The sequence below is a fragment of the Leucopleurus acutus genome (assembly GCF_964270905.1).
Source record: "Leucopleurus acutus genome assembly, chromosome: 21".
In the NCBI taxonomy this organism is placed as follows: domain Eukaryota; kingdom Metazoa; phylum Chordata; class Mammalia; order Artiodactyla; family Delphinidae; genus Leucopleurus; species Leucopleurus acutus.
Window position 1 is genome coordinate 6,197,260 of NC_139163.1, and position 21,168 is coordinate 6,218,427.

At 46.4% G+C, this 21,168-nt stretch overlaps 2 protein-coding genes across 2 annotated transcripts; both read right to left on the reverse strand.

Moving 5' to 3' along the window:
* Positions 1-471: 471 nt before the first annotated feature.
* Positions 472-1,337, reverse strand: LOC309977671 (beta-defensin 103A-like; the record flags this gene model as incomplete). The annotated part of the gene is made up of 2 exons (XM_082863922.1): positions 472-617; positions 1,280-1,337. The coding sequence occupies 2 exons, from the start codon at positions 1,335-1,337 to the stop codon at positions 472-474; spliced, it is 204 nt and encodes a 67-aa protein (XP_082720048.1).
* A 17,015-nt stretch (positions 1,338-18,352) lies between these two features.
* On the reverse strand, positions 18,353-20,475 carry LOC309977535 (sperm-associated antigen 11A-like; the record flags this gene model as incomplete). The annotated part of the gene is made up of 2 exons (XM_082863655.1): positions 18,353-18,868; positions 20,421-20,475. 2 exons carry the CDS (start codon positions 20,473-20,475, stop codon positions 18,672-18,674), a joined length of 252 nt encoding a protein of 83 aa, XP_082719781.1. The 3' UTR covers positions 18,353-18,671.
* Positions 20,476-21,168: the final 693 nt, after the last annotated feature.

Below are 21,168 nucleotides of genomic sequence, written 5' to 3' on the forward strand. Positions count from 1 at the left end.
GAAATGCAAATCAAAACTACAATGAGGTGTCACCTCACACCAGTCAGAATGGCCATCATCAAAAAATTAGACATAGATTTGATGGGGAGAGGCTGTGGCATATAGATGAACTGGAAACTCAAAATGGGTGACAATAAGTGAAGAAAATATTTCAGGAAGAACGAGGCGTCCTGTGTCACTGGGGTGCAAAATTTGCAAAAGAGGAATAAACTCTGATAACCCTGGGAACATCAGTTTAGATCCTCTTGTGGCTTGCTCTAGAGATAATACTTTATTTGAATTAAAGGTGAGTCACCAGCACTTCCTACGTTGCCTGTTTGGTAACAACTAGCACCATAACCAGAATTAAAAGAAAAACAAATAATCCACCTTCTAATTTTTTGTGAAAAATCTTTAATTTGATTTGGCTTCTATAGACCCCGCGGGAGCACTTTCACACTTGGCAACATTCTCATCGCGCTTCTGGATTTTTCATCTCTCCCTTCGGCAGCATTTTCGACCACTGTGGGAACAAAGGCCTAAGGGGATCTCCCTCGGAAGACAGCCAAACAGAGCACACCGGCCGCCTCTCATTCTGCAATAATACTTTTGTAATATATTTACGATTCTTCCACTGCCTGCAATGAAGAAACGGAAAGCACGGGAAGGTTTTAGGAAGTGCAAGACCTAGGCTTTTGGAATGCCTCACGTAACTGATCTGTGGCCTTTCTTTTATTTCTTTTTCCTTTTTCTATACCATCAGGAGTAAAGTAGAAGGTGGGACTAAGCAACGAACAACGCGTCCATGGGTTCAGCTCAGTCATAAACCGCCGGAGTGCTGAGAAAGTGGCATGACCACGGGCAGCCCCCCTCGTGAACTGACACCTGGGAGGCCGGGGCCACGGTGGTCCCCCGGGACTCTCTAGAGGCCAAAAGACTCTACCACCAACCACTAAGCTAATAAAAGGGAAGTCTGTGCTTCTGTTCTCGACTGTCAATTTTTCCTCTTGGTATTAAAGTTTTACATCACTTTCCTCCTGTCTCATGAACAGGTATAACGGCCTTCCCGGGAAGGGGTGGCTTTTGTGATCTGGTTTTTTTCTTAAGAGTGAATCAGAAGAGATCGAGACCCTTACTTTAAGGTTCTTAATGGTCTTTGTCAGAAAGAAAAAAATTGGTTATGTCTAGTTCCCAGACAATAAATCTATTTGGTATAAAATTCCCAGAAGAGTGGAGAGGGCCGACTCTGACTTATATATTCTCAATCCTTTCAGCCCTCTCATTTCCCAGCCCCTCTTACCTGAAACAGGCAGCAAGAACAAGAAGAACAACACAAAGAGAAGGTAGTAGACCCTCATGGCTGGCCGGCTTCGCAGCTGCGACTGGACAGGAGGGTGCACTGGCTCACCTTATAAAGGCTCCAGGTCCACAGCCACAGGGAGAAGCATTCAAAAGCTGCAATTCCTGTAATATTACAGCTATGACAATATGATGTATTTCCTGATGCTTCATGCCAACGTATCTTACAAAGCAGACCACGCCCATTCCTCCCAGGAGTTAATTACAGACCTAAGGGGGACACAGAGCTTGATGCGAGCGCAGGGCTGTCCTGACGCCTCTGAGCTCTGGGTGCTCGTGTACGTCTGGCTCAGGTCTGGCTGCCAGCACAGGTGGGAAAGACCTGCCTGCTCCTGCATATGGAGTCCTAGGACATGCAGCTGGGAGCTCACCTGTCTCCACTGTGGTCCTTCTAAGTGTTTGCCTCTTCCTAAAGTCCTGCGAGAGCCCGAGGGCCACTGGGAACCACATCGGTACAGTCCAAGACTGGTATATTCGGAATCTAGGCGTAAACTGGGGCTAGGCCACGCCCTGAGCCTGCACGGATACGCCTGAAATCGCTCTGAAAACAGGATCAGCTTCTAAGCAGTGTGGGAAGGGAGGAAAAGTGGGCCACATTCCAGAGACCCTGCCCTTATGCCCCTTGGCCTGTGACGGGGTGTTGCCCCTTGGGAGAAGCACAGCTTATGTACTTCATTGTTGTCTGAAAACCGCCAAGTCATGAGTCAAGAAGTTGCCTCATTTTCCTTTATCAGAGGAAGCTGATGTTGGGGTGATACATTTGATGGACTGACATCTCCTCCTCATTGGCGACACTCCCTAGACAAATGAGGAGCTTCGGAAGATACACTTACAACCTCTGGTTACTCCTGTGTCATGAGCATTCAAGGAAGCCCAGGGGTCAGGTGATTTCCACTGGATATAGATTCAATATTTAGGGGGCCAACTGCTTTTTAAAAAAATTATCAGGCTTAACTGTTAAGAAATCCAATCAGTGGGTTATACTCGATAGATTATTTCCTTGGAAGCTGAAATCATCATGGTGTTGGCTGGCTGTTGCTTTGTGTGAAAGCAATTGTAATGGGCCCGCCAGGGTTCTGGGGTGTCTTAGATCTAGGACTGTGGGTTCAGGATCCTCTTGTACCTATCGGATTCTGTAAGCAAATTCTGAACTCCTGCTATAGATAAAGTACCATGTGCTTGGGGTGGGTGAGGGGATAGAAGGGATAAAATACAGAGGGGCCAGTTCCAGTGCTTTCTCTCAGGGAACTCCCATGTAGACGGGCGTAGAATCGAATAAACCACAGAGAATGGACTTTAATAAGGGCCATAATAAGGGTTCAAGCACAAGGCTGTAGAAATGTAGAAGAAAGGTAATTCATGCTGAAAGGCAAGTTTGCAGAGCAGATTTAAGAAGAATTTCGAGTTGTAGACACTTCATACTTTTAAATTCTAACTTCCCTCATCAGTTCAGGATTTGAGACAAAGTAGTCATTTTTATTTTAATTAGTTGAAATATAGTTGATGTACAATATTATATGTTACAGGTATACAATATAGTGAGTCACACTTTTATTTTTTTTATTTTTTTTCATTTTAACATCTTTATTGGAGTATAATTGCTTTACAATGGTATGTTAGTTTCAGCTTCACAACAAAATGAATCAGTTATTAGTCACACTTTTAAAGATATAAAATACTGGCTATATTCCCTGTATTATAATGTTGTTAATATATTGGCTATATTCCCCATTTGTACAATATATCCTTGTAGCTTATTTTATACATAATAGTTTGTACCTCTTACTCCCCTCTCCCTATCTGCCCCTCCCCCCTCCCCTCCCCCCACTGGTAACTGCTAGTTTGTTCTTTATATCTGTGAGTCTGCTTTTTTGTGATGTTTACTAGTTTGTTGCATTTTTTAGATTCCACAAATAAGCAATATTGTACAGTATTTGTCTTTCTCTGTCTGACTTACTTCACTTAGCATGATATCCTCCAAGTCCATCCATGTTGCTGCAAATGGCATTATTTTGTTCCTTTTATGGCTGAGTAGTATTCCATTATATACATATACCACATCTTCCTTGTCTGTTCACCTGTTGATGGACACTTAGTTTGCTTCCATGTCTTGGCAATTGTAAATACTGCTGCTATGAACACTGGGGTGTATGTATCTTCTCTAATTAGTGGGTTTAGCTTTTTTTTGAATATACACCCAGGAATGGAATTGCTGGGTCATATGGTAGTTCTGTTTTCCACAGAGGCTGCGCTAATTTGATTCCCCAATGCAGACATGTTTAACCGGGGAAGGAGGTTAATTCCAGGTGGGCAGGTGCTGACTGGGTAAAGAGTCTCACTCGGCCTCACAGGGGGTAAAAGAGATAGCTGCAGGGGTGTCACAGAGAATTAGGACCAGCTCTCCGCCCAGGCGCAGGGCTGGAGTCCTCAGAGCTCTGGTTACCGGTGAGGACTCACTTTCCCACTTGGAGAGCAGACCTCCACGGTGAGCCCAGGGTCTAACCTGTCCCTTCAAAGCAGGGAGGGCTCTCCAAGGCAACACCACTATTTCCCAAGAGGTTCTTTGGGAGAGAAAGTACCATGGCAGTGGTACTCACCCCACTCGCAAAATGAAGTTTGAGGAACATTTCTGTATTTTAAGATGTTTATAAAAGTTACTCTTATTTGTGGTAAAAATTCAAACAATAGGAGAGTGAGACTGTTCACTTCTCTGCCCTGGGGAGACACTGGTAACTCTGATTTGCCTTCTTTTTGACTTATTATAGCTTTTTTTATGTCACCAATACTTGTGGCCTCTCAAGCAATAGCAGTTACACGTTTACCATTGAGTAATTCACACATGCCTGTGAGTCTGACATTGACAAGAACAGCAGCGACTGCCCAGGCCGAGAGGGCCTAGACTCACAGGGCTTGGAGATGCAGACCCTGCTGCCTGGATGTGCTGGGTTTTCTCCCTGCTGTGAGTCAGCATTTTTCTATGTTGATTAGGTGGAGAGAGGAGAGACTTGAGTAATTCAACTATTTTCGCTCATGTCAGACTTTCCTCTCATCTCCTCTAATCCTTTATTTATTTTTTAAACTCTGGTTTTAAAATATGGAGCAGAGATTTGGTAGATCAAAGTTTTTGGTCCAGGGGCAGTACTATGTGGAGTGCAGAGGTCCAGGTTGGAGTGAGACGTTCCCATTTACCTCTCAGCTCTATCATTGATTATTTGGGTTTACCTGAATAAATTCCTTAAGCTCTTTGAGCATATGTACCTCAGCAGTAAAGCACAGAGAGTAATCAATGTCCTGTTTAGTCCACAGTGAAAGCCCTATGAGTTAATGATATAAAATTGACTTGTAAACTGCAAATTACCACGGATCACCCATGTGGTCTGGGGAAGAATAACCAATGAGGTCTGGTTACCAATAACAAGGTAGGGCAAAGGTTGTGGCACGGGTTCCCAGGATTTCCACTCTTCTTTATCTTCACAGAGTCTAAGTGTGACTCAGCCGCTCTCCTTTGCAGCCATTTTAATCTTGTCATGACCACTGTTATTTAAGTTATATAGGCAAGGATACGCATTATCCCATTTTACAGATGAGGAAACTGAGGCTCAGAGAGGTTGAGTGACTTTCCTTAGGCCAGCCAGCTAGTAAATGGCAGTGCCCTGAGCTGTAGGGAACTGTGTACATTTCCCAGCCACTCCTGACCTCCAGGTACCATGTAGATTTGCCAAAGGGATGCACTGGTAGAAGATGAGAAGGCAGGACTTGGTGAAAAGCCGGGATATTTATCTTCCTGAACTTCAGAAGGCATCTCCTCTGTGCTTTCAATTTTGTCCAGAAAGCTATTTCATCCATGGGCCTGGCTTCCACAGGCAGGTTCACCACGACCCCAGCTTCTGCTGCGCAGTCCATATCCTAGGCTTTGGGAAGGTTACCTCCTTCCTGTCTTTGCCCCTCTAGCCCCAGGGATAGTAGTGCCTTTCTGCTGTTGCAAATGCTGAAGTGACTCACCATAGGCTTGATTTCTCAGCCTATCACCTCTATAACCAGTTGTCCATATTAAACTCCTCCCATTTGAGATTCTTATATTTACCTCAATTTCCCTTGTTGCATTTTGACCGTCTTCCAAGTCCATGCTGTAAATCATAACACTATGGAAGTTCTGTTCATTCTTCCCCTTCTGGTGCCAATACTACGTTGTCACCAGCTAGAATACTTTGCTACACACTGCCCTCCTGTCTACTTTATCAACATCTTAAGATTTAGCATAAAATGGGAGCTTTGAGATGATGGTATAGAGTTGCTGGTTGCTACCAACTAATTGTGGCCCTTCGTTTACACATTCTCACAGTTGTGTGCTTCCCATTGTAGGTGAGGCAGCTTCTAGAATTCCAAGATATCACTGTTATCTTAGCTTAATTATTTTTCTCCAGAAGAATGTAAGCAAGAAAACAGGAGAGGGCTTCCCTGGTGGCGCAGTGGTTGAGAGTCCGCCTGCCGATGCAGGGGACACGGGTTCATGCCCCGGTCTGGGAAGATCCCACATGCCGCGGGGGCCCGTGAGCCATGGCCGCTGAGCCTGCAAGTCCGGAGCCTGTGCTCCGCAACGGGAGAGGCCACAACAGTGAGAGGCCCACGTAGCGCAAAAAAAAAAAAAAAAAAGAAAGAAAACAGGAGAGACAAAACCTTGCCTTAACTATGTAACCACAGACTGCCTTTTCTTCTGGAAGGGTGGCAAACTGTAGGCTTTTAGTTTTGGAGGTATTTTGTTTTGTCTCCGTGGAGGTTTAGAAATTAGCTTACCACTTACTCTTATTCCCATGCTTCATACATTAATATATTTGCATATTTCCTATAGGCATCTGAGCCGTTACTCCTGCTTTGAAAGATACGGTCTTCCCTTCAAACCCAAGTCAGAAAAAGCTACATTTCAACATGGGGATGTGGACCAGGAAGGCAAAGGCTGTATTTCACACTAGGTGACTGAGCTGTCTCCACCAAACCCCCTGGGTGTGGACTAATACTTTACGTCATCTTCAGGCAGCAAGTATTCTTGGCGTTTCGGCATCTCCCAGGCATGAGCAAACATGGTTGACCCTTTAGCTTCCTGAAAATACTCTTGAATTGTGAACATTTTATTTGACATTTTGCTCCATCCACTGTACAAAAAAAAATAGAGGAAATATCAATAGAAAGGTGAAGGGAGGAAGTGCAAAGAACAGACAAGTGTGGGCATGAGGGATACCTGGCTCACCATGAGTCAGGGACTCCTATCTGCTTGACCAGGTGGAGCAGAGTCAGAGACACAACTGTTCACCCCAGGAGCCAGAGCACATGGTGGGGAGATGGGGCAAGTTAGGGAACAGTGAACCGTCTAGTCTAGCCAAGTGGACAAGCGTGGGCACAAGTCTGCATTGATTTGGTAGTGGGGGTGATGACAAGAATTCATGAAAAATTAGATCTAAGGTTTTTTTTTTAACATCTTTATTGGAGTATAATTGCTTTACAATGGTGTGTTAGTTTCTGCTGTATAACAAAGTGAATCAGCTATACATATACATATGTCCCCATATCCCCTCCCTCTTGCGTCTCCCTATCCCACCCTTCTAGGTGGTCACAAAGCACCGAGCTGTAGATCTAAGATTTAAATGATCTAAAATGCTGAACTTGGATTTCCCTGGTGGTGCAGTGGTTAAGAATCCGCCTGCCAATGCAGGGGACACGGGTTTGAGCCCTGGTCTGGGAAGATCCCACATTCCATGGAGCAACAAATCCCGTGTGCCACAACTACCGAGCCTGTGTTCTAGAGCCCGTGAGCCACAACTACTAAAGCCCACGTGCCACAGCTACTAAAGCCCACGTGCCACAACTACTGAAGCCCACATGCCACAACTACTGAAGCCCACGCACCTAGAGCCCGTGCTCCGCAAGGAAGAGTAGCCCCCACTCACCACAACTAGAGAAAGCCCGCTTGCAGCAACAAAGACCCAATGCAGCCAGCAATAAATAAATAAATAAATGTTAAAAATAAAAATAAATAAATAAATAAAATGCTGACCTCTCCAACATCTCCAATAAAGACCGAGGAGAAGGGCTGAGAAAGCCGTGCTTACAATTAGGCCAATGGGCCTGGTGGTAACTCTTCCAAAAATCTTTGTGTGTTAAAGACCATTTACATAATCTACCTCCAAGTGGTGTCTATCAATGGCTCTGGGAGTGTGGCCATTGTGAGACAGGCCACTGATGCCAGGGACCTTTGCTGGATCTCGGCCACTCTGTCCTAGTCCTCCACACCTCAGCAGCAAGGTGGTTCTCAGCACAGCTAGACATAGACCAGAGGGAAGAGCTCTCAGTAGAGGCAGTGTGCCTGTTTTCTCCTCCCAGGAGCTTTTTTTTTTTTTTGTGGTACGCGGGCCTCTCACTGTTATGGCCTTTCCCGTTGCTGAGCACAGGCTCCAGACGCGCAGGCTCAGCGGCCATGGCTCGCGGGCCCAGCCGCTCCGCGGCATGTGGGATCCTCCCGGACTGGGGCACGAACCCGTGTCCCCTGCATCGGCAGGCGGACTCTCAACCACTGCGCCACCAGGGAAGCCCCACCCAGGAGCTTTGAATTAAGATTCAAAGACTGTTGAGGAAGGCCGTGGGCATATCTTCTCAGTGGTCTCTCACTGAGAGTCACTAAGACTCTGTATTGTCCAAATACTAAAATCACCGTACATTGTCATTTCTAGTCCTCATTTCTTTATATGAAAAATAAATTAATTTGAAGAGGTGATGCTTAAGATCCTCTTTGGCTACATCACTAAGGCTTCTTTTCAAGGTTCTCCGCACCCACCACGTCTTACCTTCATACAGCCATTTCCCACTCCTCTGAACGTGGACCACTCTAAGCCAGCCAGACCCATTGATGCCTCACCATTGCCTTGATGACGGACTATCGCTCAGGATTTTACTCATGGGTCCAGCAGACACAGAGATACTTCTTAGCTTTGGGAAAGGGCGAATAAACTGGCAAAGTGATTCTGTGTCCATATTCTGCACCAACTCTGCATAGAGCACTCCTCTCAGGTGCTACTTGGGTCACAAGTCCAAATCCTCTCAAATTACCCTCCCTGACTTTGCTTCAAGTGAGGACCACACTTACTTGATGTTGCCTAAGAATATTACAAGAACAGGAAAAAAAATGAGAGCCACTGCATGGGGAACAGAACCTCTCAGGAGGGAAGAGGAAGGAGCTTGTGTTGTCTTCAGTGGTGAACGCTTGGGCAGTGCCTACTTTGTGTCTGCTGGAAGGGAAGAGTTCACTGCAGAAGAGACCTTGGGTTCACTGTATGAACGTTCATATTATACTCAGGCTGGAGCTTAAAGGGTAGACTCTTCATTTCTGGACACACCCAGGTTGACTCCTGCCAGGGGGAGAAATGTCTCCTGAATTAATACAGCTTAAAAACATTTTGGGCTATTCCCTATATTTCCCTTTGTAGCTTAGACACCTGATGATATCTTTTTTTCGTGGAAGAAGATACCCTGATGGTTTAGAGTACACAAATTAAGCAAAGATGTAAAAGACATACGCAGGGCTCTAAAAATTAATTCTTTCTCTCACCAAGTATTTTTAACTTATGGGAATGGAGGGTGCAGGAGCCAACTCTCCTCAGTGAATCTCTATGTTCCAGGTTCTCCCTCAAATTTGTATATTTTTACTGTTCTTGCTTCTTTCTTTCTGTTTTAGAGGGAGCATTTCTCTTTTCCGAGCCTCTTCTTTCTATACCTTTAGAATCCACCTCTTTTAACCATATACCATTATTTATCCTCTTTCTCTCTCAAGCCACTTTCTTACCCTCTCTTCCTCTACCAGCTCCGTTGTTATGGCCCATAATCGCACTTAATTCTCTACTTAAAAATAATCTCTCCTTGACCCTTTTTTCCCCTCAAACCATTACTTCACTGTCTTTGTTCATTTATTATCAAATTTCTCAAGAGTGGTCTATACCAGTATATATTCCCTCAACCAATTGGTCCTCAATTTATTGCTTCCCGGCATCTGTCTCAAGAAATACATCAGAAGCACTCTCTCCAAGTTCAACAATGACTTTGGCATCTCCAATCCAATGGCTTCTTTGCCAGTAATCATTTGATCTCTTTGCGACATGTGACTTGTGGGGCTACTTTCAATCTTGAAACCTGTCCCTCTGCTTCAACTCAACATCCAAAAAACTTTGTGGATAGTGACTCTATATTAGGACCTTGGGACCTGGTGCCTTGACAGATACATCGATAAACAATATTTAGTCTCTGGGCTCTGTGCCCTTCACTAATGGTGGAAAGACACAGGCATTTGACATGGTAACACATAATATAAAAGACATACACTTTCCAATTTCCTCCTATCATTTGATTGCTATCTTTGGTTTATTATGGAATTTTTCCTCTTTCTGTTCTCCAAGGCCATAAAAGCGAACATCTTCAAGAATTTAATATTATCACAGCAATGATAATAATGATCGTCATTATCATGATAATTGACATTTATTGAGCACAGACTACATGCAGACACCATGCCGAGCAATCTATATGCATTTATTTTATTTGAATTGTGCAATAATTCAATAAGGTTAATATAATTATCTGCATTTCACAGTTGAGGAAGCCAAGACTTAGAGAAGCTAGATAAGGTATCCCATCATCTTTATATATTTAATTCTTTCTGATTCTTCTCTTTTCCTAATTACTCAAATTCAATCAGGGTGTCCAGTCAATTCATTCCACACAGCTGTTTGCACAATCTACGGAGCCCTGCTCACATACCAGTTCCTCACAATGCTGACCACCCTGGCTGAAAGTGATTGGTCTCTACTCTGCATTTATGCAGGGTATATTTTGTACTACACTTGGAGCTATTGCCAAACTCCTTAGTAAATGTCATATACTATCACTATTTGTGAACATTTCTTATCACCTTTAATAGATGGTGTCTTTTTACTTGCGTCCTTGTGTTAATGAGAAAGTAGATATTCGTGACCTACATTGCTTTCATCCTTTGAATAATCGGAGGTATTTTCAAACTAGGAAACTTAGAAAAATATATATCATAAAGGAGAAATAATACCAGAAGAGTTAGGAAGTAGAGAACCTCAGCAGGCAATGCAAAGTCAACAAAGGACTTACAAAGGACAACAATCTGAATGAATTTATATTTTAGCAAAAAATTTACAGCAAATATAATATGGAGGTTGGGTTAGAGGATCATGAGGCTAAAGGTCAGGAGATCAAGAGCTGAACTGAGGGCTCTTTAGTTCCCAAAAACAATGGGATAAAGAGACAGACTTGAGAGCGAGAACCAGCCAGAAGGTAGAATCCAAAGTTGGTACGATTGAGCGTGAGAGAAGGAATTAAGAGTGAGAGGAAGCAGGCTAGGAAGACCGCCAGTGTTCTGTTCAGGGGACAGGTAGATGGTGGTATCATCAATAGGGAGAGACAATCAAGGTGGTGACCCCCGGCAGGCATGAAGGGAGACATGCTCTGGAGAGAGAGCCAGGCTGAAGACGTGACACCTTCTAACAAGCTCAAGCTATTTGAGGAATTTGAAGCCTTAGCGGTAATGTGATGCTGTGTGCGTTTTCCCGGAGTCTAAAATCACACCCAGCAAGGTGGGGCTGATCTCTTCACTCCTGAGGGCAAAAATCATGGCTATTACATCAAAACTTCATATAAGGTCACCCTAAAGACCTCCTACCTATCTGACAGCAATGTTTTCATCCCAAGAAGAATGACGTGTGCATGGCGCTTTACTTTCTGCTTATACTTCTACACTTTAATCAGATTCTTTGACTGCATTTCACGCTCAACCCCAGTGAAAGCTCACCAGACAGCAGCTCTTGGTGCTAGCCTACACGGTCTGCTGGCTGCTTCTCTGAGCAGGAATTTTAGGGCATAGGTGGCTCTTAGAAAACAGCTATGTAGTAAACTCGTCAATGGGCCAGGGGCTGGGGTGGAGGAAGAAATGTATCCAAAGGCAAGAGGACCCCAGGGAAAATTTTTGAAAATGTAGGACTTCCGGCACTGTTATATAATCAGAACTGATACTTGAAATGAACCTATTGGCTGTTGCTGAAATAAGCAATGGGAAACCATCAAATGCTTTACACATAATGACTGGCATCTCCTGAACTGTTATGTACCTAGCACTGTAACTGGTGCTATAAAGCTTGTTTTTTTTTTTTTTTGGTGGTACATGGGCCTCTCACTGCTGTGGCCGCTCCCGTTGCGGAGCACAGGCTCTGGACGCGCAGGCTCAGCGGCCATGGCTCACGGGCCCAGCCGCTCCGCGGCATGTGGGATGTACCCGGACCGGAGCGCGAAGCTGCGTCCCCTGCATTGGCAGGCGGACTCTCAACCACTGCGCCACCAGGGAAGCCCCCCTGTTTCTATTAATAAACCTTGCCGCCAAGCCCGGGAATGACTCGTCCTTTGAAGGTTCATGCGGAATGAGCTAACAGAGATAAGAATCAACCCGCATTTTCTGTGGGGAGAAGAGCTCAAGGGGGCAGGGCTTCAAATCTTATCGAGGACTAACCTTTCTCAAATCCCCATGAGGTAGGCATAGGGCGGTGAGTGCGCCTTCCCTCCATAGGAGGAAACAGAACCGAGCTGAAATGGTCAAGCCCATGCTTCTAGGGGAGTTTATCCACTGTTTAAAAGTGACTGTTTTCTTGCTTTATCATCAGCAACAAGATCTCAAGAGTTAAAGGGATCTGCAAGGTCATGTAACAAAATGCCTCACGTGACGGTTGACTCCTGCCTCTTCTGCAACACTTCTAACGTTGGGGAACTCAGTGTTCCCAAAAGGATCCCACTTTACTTTCAGCTGCTATGCCTATCATTTTACTTTTCTCCTTATTGAGCCAAACGACGCTTCCCTAAAACTTGTCTCATTGTTCGTGTCTGGATTCCTGGTTCTCAGAAACCTCCCTTCCCTCTTTCTTCCTTTCTTCCCTTCCTGTTTTCTTTCTCTTTTAAATTAATTACACCATGTCCTTTTTATTTTATTTTTGACTTTCTGATTTTTAAATTTGAGTTATAATCGACAAATAAAATTGTAAGGTCATGATGTGTACGTTGTAATGATTCAAAGCATGGGCATGGGCTTCCCTGGTGGCGCAGTGGTTGAGAGTCCGCCTGCCGATGCAGGGGACGCGGGTTCGTGCCCTGGTCCGGGAAGATCCCACATGCCGCGGAGCGGCTGGGCCCGTGAGCCATGGCCGCTGAGCCTGCGCGTCCGGAGCCTGTGCTCTGCAACGGGAGAGGCCACAACAGTGAGAGGCCCGTGTACCGCAAAAAACCAAAAAAAAACTCAGAGCTTATACCCTTTTCTCAAATGGTGCTTCGGTAGTTGTTTGGATAGAGCACTGAAGAGCTGCTCCCAGAGCAGGGGGTGGGGGCCTGCGGAGGCATGCATCACTATGCCACCAGGAAGCGGGCAGCAAAGGGAAGGTGGGACCACGTACCCACGAGACCCTTACCCTCCATGGCGTGGTCAGGGTGGGCGCTGGCACCTGGAGAGGAAAATTGCTGGAGTGGAAGATCCTGGAACAAAGCTTTCTGTCATCATGGTGCTTCTTCATCCTTCTTTTCATGAAGAGCTGTCTCTCCAGCAAATTCCTTTCCCAAGACTCATGGAGTCTTCCCTCCACATGAGCGGATGCCAGAATGACAGGGAGCAAAGGGGAAGGGCGAGCCAGGCACCAGGGGTGTGAAGTCTCACAGTGAGCCAGCCTGGGGCTCCCTGGCTTCACCTCTGCCCGACCAGCTGATGGCGGAGCCGTGGTGACTCATGGAACAGGATGTTCAGGTGTGATGCTTGACGCTAGGTGTGGTGCAGTTCCAGGCGAGCACCATGAAAAACTGGAAAAGCTGCACATTTCACTTTACTGTTGTCACTGTGTTGTTCCAGGGAGGAAGCTGGGGGGGGCAGAGATGGGGCAGCTACCAGCCCAAGTTTGTGTCTCAAAGCCAGATGAGTGTCTTCACCCTTCAGAAACCGTCTCCTTTAGCCCTGTGGTTCTCAGTACCATCTTGGCAGCATTTAAGAATTACATATGGCGCCCAAGGCACCACCTGTAGGGATGACTGATTGAGCAGTGTGGGTCCTTAGCTAATTCTGTAAAGGGACCTGAGTGAAACTACTGTGCATCCAGAGCTGAGAACCATGGCCTCAGGTAGAGAATCGTGGTTCCCTTACAGCCTCTCCAGCAGCTTCACTATCTTTTCCCTGCAGTAACATGACTCTGGCCATCACCACATCCCCCCACTAAGTAAGGCTCCGAAGGAGTGGCAGACAGAGAGGAGCTGCAGTGGACGCTGGTCATTTCACACGATCCACAGACCCGCTAACGATCTGTGAGAGGGAAGGCTAGCCTTCCTCCTCAGAGACAGGGACAGCGCTCTCAGAGGAGACATGTCATATGATGCACTTCACGTCAGAGAGGGAGGCGTATTCTAGAGGGCAAACCTCACTCGGGGGCCCGCGTTTGTACGCAGAAAGATAGTGCTGTACGAGGAGAGACGCCAGGTGGGAGACACCCCGTTTCAGACAGAGAGAGCATTCCCTGAGGAGAAACGTGGGATCCTGAGCTTTGACCTCAGAGAGGTCAGCAGCTCTCTTTGCAGACAAGGCCTGGTGGCTTGTCTTAACTTGTCTTAAAGTTAAGAGCTTTCTCTTAACTTCCTGTCTTTCTTTTTGTCTTTTCTCCTTCTTCTTCTGCCTCTGAAATGTACTGGACTTGAGCTACAAGCTCGAGACAAATGGTGGACAGGCCTCAGGCCCTGGGCTTCCAAGGGCGCATCGGGCAAGCAGAGGAGCGTGGCTGCCGGCGGGGGATGGTGTTCGCCCCAGGTGTCCTCAGCAGTGCAGCAGGGGCCCCAGGTCACAGGGGCGCTGTGCCGTGTCCCAGCAGGTGCCGTGTCAGCCAAGGCCTGAAGGGCAAAGACTGGACGTGGGTGAGCATCGCCAGGGCCTCGGAAGCAGAATGTACAAAATCCAGGAGGGAGAAGATCAAAGGAAGTCCCAGAGCTTCAGGCCGCCTGGGCGGGTTGGAGCTCAGCAAGGGGACAGCTGGAGCGGGGGTCACCCGGGTTTTGGTGTGAGGGGTCTCGTAGTCCGTGTTGGAGCAGCTCAGGGCCCCACGTGAGGACAGGCAATAGCCCTTGGAGACTTTGGGTCAGAAGTGAGGGTCGGGGCCTCAGAAGGTCTGGTCTGGCTGCAGACTCCCGAGTTTGGAGGATCCTTATTTCACCCCCAGGAGAGGGATGTAGCCCGGGACCATGGGTGGATTTCTGGTTTCCCTGACTCCTCCGTACGTGATCGGGCTCTACTAGGTTCTTCCGGAGGAGATGGCATCATTTGCGTTTCGTGGAGGCGGGTTCTGTCCCAGAAGAGGAAGTTGCCAGGCTGCGCTAGTGCAACACGATCGTCAACGTGTACGGCCTGTGGCCCACTTTGGAGAGTTTTCGTGTTGTTTTGTTAAAATTCCTTCGCAGCCTTTTCCTGCTGCATCGCCTCCAAGGCCGGCGTGGGTTTCAGAAGGCAGAGGATTGCTCTGGAAGTGTGAGCAGGCGGGGCTTGGCCCGAGAGATGGTCCATGGTACTAGCACAGTCACCTCCACAGCACGCGGTTGTCGCAGGGTAGGACCTGGTGGCGACAATCTCCTTCAGAGGCAGGTGAGGGAGCAAGCTTGTCACCTCTCTCTGCAGTTTACCTGTGTTCAAAGACCCCAAGACATGGGGAGGGCAAACATGTTCGTCTGAAGAGTCCAGATGAACCTGACAAAGATTATCGACATTGAACTCGGCTGAGGGACTGTTTCACCCTTGAGGGGTTTAAAAATCCACTCAGGCTATAATTGTACAGGGAAAGACCTTGTGTAAATGGGTCCGTGTGTATGCATGTCTGTATTCTGATCACTAAATTACTCCACCCACTGGTATTCGAATGTGATGTGTACTATTTCCACGTTGAAAAGCAATCTCAAATCATTCTATGTCTTACTTGAATCGAGAAGTTTCCACCATTAACTAAAAAAATTAATCACCCGTAGAGGCCCAATGCTCTATCATTCACAAGGAATTTGAACTCAGCGGATACAAATATATGCCCACATTCCAAATGAGGAGCCTGGCGGGCATGACGGCTGCAGGACTGGAGTTTGGGGTTTTGACTCCTCAGTCAAGAGTCTTTCCAGGACACTGTGCTCCTTATCGGGAGATGGTTTTGTTAAATGACCTCTTGGGCCCCTTTTCCGTCTACGATTCTGTGTCTGAGGGGCAGGGCCAGGCAGGCGAATACTTGTCGTGGAGACTCAGGGTCCAGGAGGGCTCTTCAGGGCTTCTCCCAGCCTTGTTTCTCTAGTTCTGCTGCCTACGGTGGGGGAGCAGGGAGCCCCCGAAAATGAATGGGTCACGTGCTCAGCTGTGAGGCTATGTAATAGGGCAGAGCTAGTAAGGTCTTTGTGCCACTCTCTGACCAGTCGTGAGAGAAAAGGGGGGATGCAGGCTTTAGGCTGTGACAGGGATGCGGCAATCGTCACAGTGTGGTGTCCCCAGTCCCCTGGTGGCTCCCACGTCCTGTCCTTGGGGCAGAAAGGACAGCAGTGGTAGATGGAAGATTGGTGTTTGAGGCTTCGGTTAATTTATTCATTTCTTCACCTCTTTCACACTGACTGTTATTGGCTGGTCACTAAAGTTCCATAGAGGAGTAGGACCCAGACCTGTCCTGAGGCTTTCACAGGCCAGCGAGGAAGTAGCCATGTAAATAAGTAACAGCAGCACAGTGACAGATCCCAACATGGGGGGCACCGACGAGCCTGTGGGGGCACAGAGCTCCAGCAACAGATTCCACTGTGCAGTGTGCGGGGGGGGAGCCGGGAGGGTCCTGAGTGGAGGGACACTGGAGCCCGCTGGAGTGGAGGGAAGGACTGCTCTGTCCTTCCTAGCTGCCACTGGCCATCTCAGAAGAGGAAGCTGAGTCTTTGAGAGGCACAGTGGGAGATAATTATACTTAGCTCAGAAAAGGGAGCCGTGGGGGATGTATAAAGACTTTCCAGTATGAACACTGGACCCCTCTGTCTCTCACCGGCTGCCTGGGGCCCAGGATCTCGCCACCAGGAACTGCCTGGGGCCAGTAGAGGGTCCCGGCTCCCAGCTCCACTTCCACCCAGAATCCCAGGCATGCCCCTGCCCCCCTGCCCCGGCCCCAGCTATCCCTGATCACCGATGAGGCACTGATTCTACACCCACATGCTAAGCTGTCATGGCTCTCAGAGGTCTAGACCAGCTACCTCATTTTATTTTTGAGGAAACTAAGGTCAAGTGAAGGGACTAGAGGCAGAACCAGACACAGGTTCCCCAGCATTCTGGGCCCTGGCCCATTCCTTTGTGTGTGTGTGTGTTTTTAGTTGTTAGTGGACAGAGAGATGCCCATGGAATGACAGGACTCTTGGCTGTGTATGCGTCTGCCTGTCCTGAAGCACGAAGACCTGTCGTGTTTCACCTGGGAGCAAAAGCTAAGCCTGTTTCAAATCCCTTCCCAGGCAGGCATTCCCTCCAAGGCCGGCACTGCTCCATCCTTTGAAGGGACGACAAAGGGCTCCACAGAGATGCCTGTGATTAAGAGACTCCACTCCATGCAGCCCCACGCGTCTGTCTGATTCCATTTAGAAAACAGCCACGAGTAAGTTTAGGAGAGCCTGGGGAGAGGCCGAGGCATTATACCAAATGTTCATTGAAACTTGAGCTGGGAATCAAGACAGGAACCAGAAGGAGATTTTCTTGGTGACTCTTAAAGTAAGTTCAGCTTATCTGTGAGCAAACTGGACTCGGGCAGTGAACAGAAATACGGAAAGAAGGTATCCTACCACGCTCTGTAATTAGCCTAGAAAGAGCTTGCCTCCCGGTCTCCAACATCAGGACATTTGCTTTTATTATTCTTTTACATTTCCTACTTGTAATGAATGTTCATTGCTCTTTGCATGACTGGTTCAACGATATGGTATGAGTGACAACTTCCAGCAGGATTTGGAGAAACGCAAAGGACCACGGGCTGAAGCGGCAAGGAATCTTCACGAACAAGAGCCCTGCCTTGCTTTGTTCACTCAGATATATGTTCTTCAGAGGTAACATAGAACAATGGGCACTTGATTGGTCAGATATGCCAGGAATCCACTTACGAACCGCTCACCTGGGGAAGTTCACTTAGCCTCTGATTTTCAGGAATCCACTTAGGAACCACTCACCTGGGGAAGTTCACTTAGCCTTCTGATTTTCAGGAATCCACTTAGGAACCGCTCACCTGGGGAAGTTCACTTAGCCTCTGATTTTCAGGAATCCACTTAGGAACTGCTCACCTGGGGAAGTTCACTTAGCCTCTGATTTTCAGGAATCCACTTAGGAACCGCTCACCTGGGGAAGTTCACGTAGCCTCTGATTTTCAGGAATCCACTCATGAACCGCTCACCTGGGGAAGTTCACTTAGCCTCTGATTTTCATTTCCTTTCCATCCCTAAAATGGAACTGCCTCAACCTGACTATATTCTCCATTAGATTGTGTGTTAATCAGCTGAGATAACCTAAGACTAAATGTCTGAAAATTTAAAAAAATCCTATTTACATGTGACTTATTGTTATTATTTCTTGAGGAGTCTATGGAAAGGGCACAAGGCACATTATAGTCTGGGAATAAGTAGGATGAAGCTGGGATTGGGTTTGATGAGAGGAAAGATGTCATTTGGTGGAAAAGAGACCAGTAGATTGGCTGCATTTCTGTCTCTCTGAAGATGAGATCAGCTTGGTTTCTGGTCTACCCTATTTGTGGGTAGGTAAGAGACAGTCCCTGGACCAGGGAAAGGAGGTGGATATTATAAAATTCTGAGACTCTTTTTTTTTTTTTTTTTTTTAATGCGGTACGTGGGCCTCTCACCACTGTGGCCCCTCCTGTTGCAGAGCACAGGCTCTGGACCCGCAGGCTCAGCGGCCATGGCTCACGGGCCCAGCCACTCCGCAGCATGTGGGATCCTCCCAGACCGGGGCACGAACCCGTGTCCCCTACATCGGCAGGCGGACTCTCAACCACTGCACCACCAGGGAAGACCCTCTGAGACTCTTTAAAAAAAAAAAAAACAGAAAAAGACAAAGTAGGTAAGCTTTTAGGAAAAATCTTTTATAAGACCTTCACCACTGGTGCTGGAGTCATTCAACAAATATTTATTGAGCACCTACTACAAGCCACACATTCTTCTAAGCCCTTAGGATACCTCAAGATCCCATCTGCCTTCTGGAAGCTTACATTTTAGGTGCTAGATCCGCCATCCATCTCTGGTTTATTGTATTTATTTATTTTTTCTTCCTCTGTATGTGGTATGCAGCACCTATTCCAGGGATCAGAGCAGATTTCAGCTTTTTTCTCACCAGCATAGCAGAAAAAAAGTCTGCAGGTTCCATGTTGCATAAGACAGATAACATTTCTAATTGCAGGTGGAATGTCCCCTATTGATGCAATAAATTAGAGCTGATATTTAGTTCATATAGCAAAAGAATAAAGCATGACCCCAGCCCACAGGCCAACTCCACACGGTTATTATATGCTTAAAAAAATGAAGTGTCTGGACAGGTTCCAGTTTAACTGGGCTTCAGTTTCTTAGCTTTAAAACAGGGACAAGAATCCATATCTCAAAATTTTGTCAGGAAGATATATATAATACGTGTATTTTTATATGTTATTGTACTGTATCAGGCTTCTCAAGCTTCCTGGTGATGGATGTGAGCTAATGCAACAGGGAGAAGCAGAGAGAGTTTTGGAGAACAGAGTCGAATGATTGGATGGGTGGGTCTTGGTCTCTAGGAAAATAGGAAATCGTTCTGATTCTCAGCTTGTGGCCTAATTTTCAGCTTTACAGCCTACAGTGAAAAAAAGAAAAGAAAACCGAGCTCTCCTCACCATAACTTGTGGACTTGTAGGTCAAGCACAACTACCCAACGTTCCCATAAGGAAAGCATTTTCTATTTGTCACAAGAAAAAAAAAAAAATGGAACTACATGTGGTGATGGCTGTTGGCTAGACTTCTTATGGTAATTATTTTGCAATATCTACAAATATTGAATCATTATGTTGTACACCTGAAACTAATATAATATTATATGTTGATTATATCTCAATTTTAAAAAAGAAAGCATTTTCTATTTGGGAATGAGATGGTTGAAAGAAAGGTCTTATGTCAGGTCTGCAAATGCCAATCTATCATGACTCAGAAAACCAAAACACCCACCGTGTTGGTCTTACATGATTTAAAAAACAACCTTGTGCAATATCTCAGCTCCAAATGGGGTGTACTCTCTGATGCCATGTCATCTCAGCTCTGTCATGGCTTTTTGGGGAGGACAGCCGAGTGAAGAGATGGGCTGCACATCTAATGAAGATCAAAGAAGCACAGACTAGGGATCTGGAGACCTGGACTGGCCTTCCTTCTTCCGGTAACTAATGATTTCTCCTTGGACAACTCATTTACCTGGCTATGGCTCAGTTTTCCTCTGTAAAATCAGCTCTCTGTGAAAGCTGGAGGAATGCCAGTGTCAGGATGAATAACTGCTATGACTGTGATTGTCAATTGCACCGCAGGACAGTGGCGTTTCTCGGGAGCGTGGTTTCCTCTCTCTGTAAAGTGTGGGGTTTCCATAGAAAAGTATTCATTCCCTTCCAGCTCTGACATCTGTATGACTGTCATTTCTTTCCGCAAACTTTTCTCAGACTGTGATGAATGCTTTCTATTTGTATCGGAACAAAGTTGACCCTTTGACTTGGGTTATGACCCTGAAAACTCATACTTAGCTTTTAAAAACCTCTTTATAGGGAAGATCAAAATGGTCCAGAGCTGAGCCCCAAAGGGGTCCACCTGCACCCACCAACAACACACAGATACACACCCAATCCCCCTCCACGGACACACAAATCAATGAAATTCCTGTACTGCCTTCCCTAGGCTCTCCCAGCTCATCCCTCCTGGCTGGGAGCAGCTTCCTACCTTAACCAGGAGATATTTACCTGAGTTCATTTGGACCAAACAGAAGAGAACAGCGAACAGAAAGAGGACCTTCATGTTTTAAGGTTCCCTCAGGTCTCCCCGCCCTCCTGTGCAGAGAAGCAAATCTGATGAGAGAGCCAAGTGGAATGGAGAGGAGAGGGACAAAAATAGGACATTTATAGGTTTTTGGGAACACTACTCAGGAATGAGCACATTTATCTGGTCTACTGACTAAGGCTGTGGGCAGAAGTTACTCAGATACCTGGATTCCTTGACCCCCAAATCCTATACAGTCCTGGCTCCTTAATCTGTGTCCAGTTCCCACAGATCTGACAGGAGTGAGCTGAGCTCAGGTTACGTGATCGCAGCCCTGGAGAGCTGGAGGACCAATGGGCGGGGCTTCCCGCCTCTTCCCCCCATATGAGCCCCAAGGTGTTCACTGTTCCCCTGCTTAAGAGAATGTTAGCTTCTAGAAGTTAAATCCACTTGAGTCCATATATCTAATATTAAAAACAAACAAACTTAAAAGTTGAAGAAACTTGTATTAGTCACAGGAGAACCAGATGGGTTTTTCTATGGAAATAATCTTTTGAGAAATTGCTGCAGCATGAATAGCTGGAATTCAGTCTTGCCAAATTCCCTCCAGCGTGAACTTCGGAATTTTCAAAGAAAATAGAAGAGATTTTAACTCACATATTTCACATTAATAATATTAAGGGTATAAATGAGGCAACTGAAATTTGAAAATACAGTTTTACTATGCTTTCT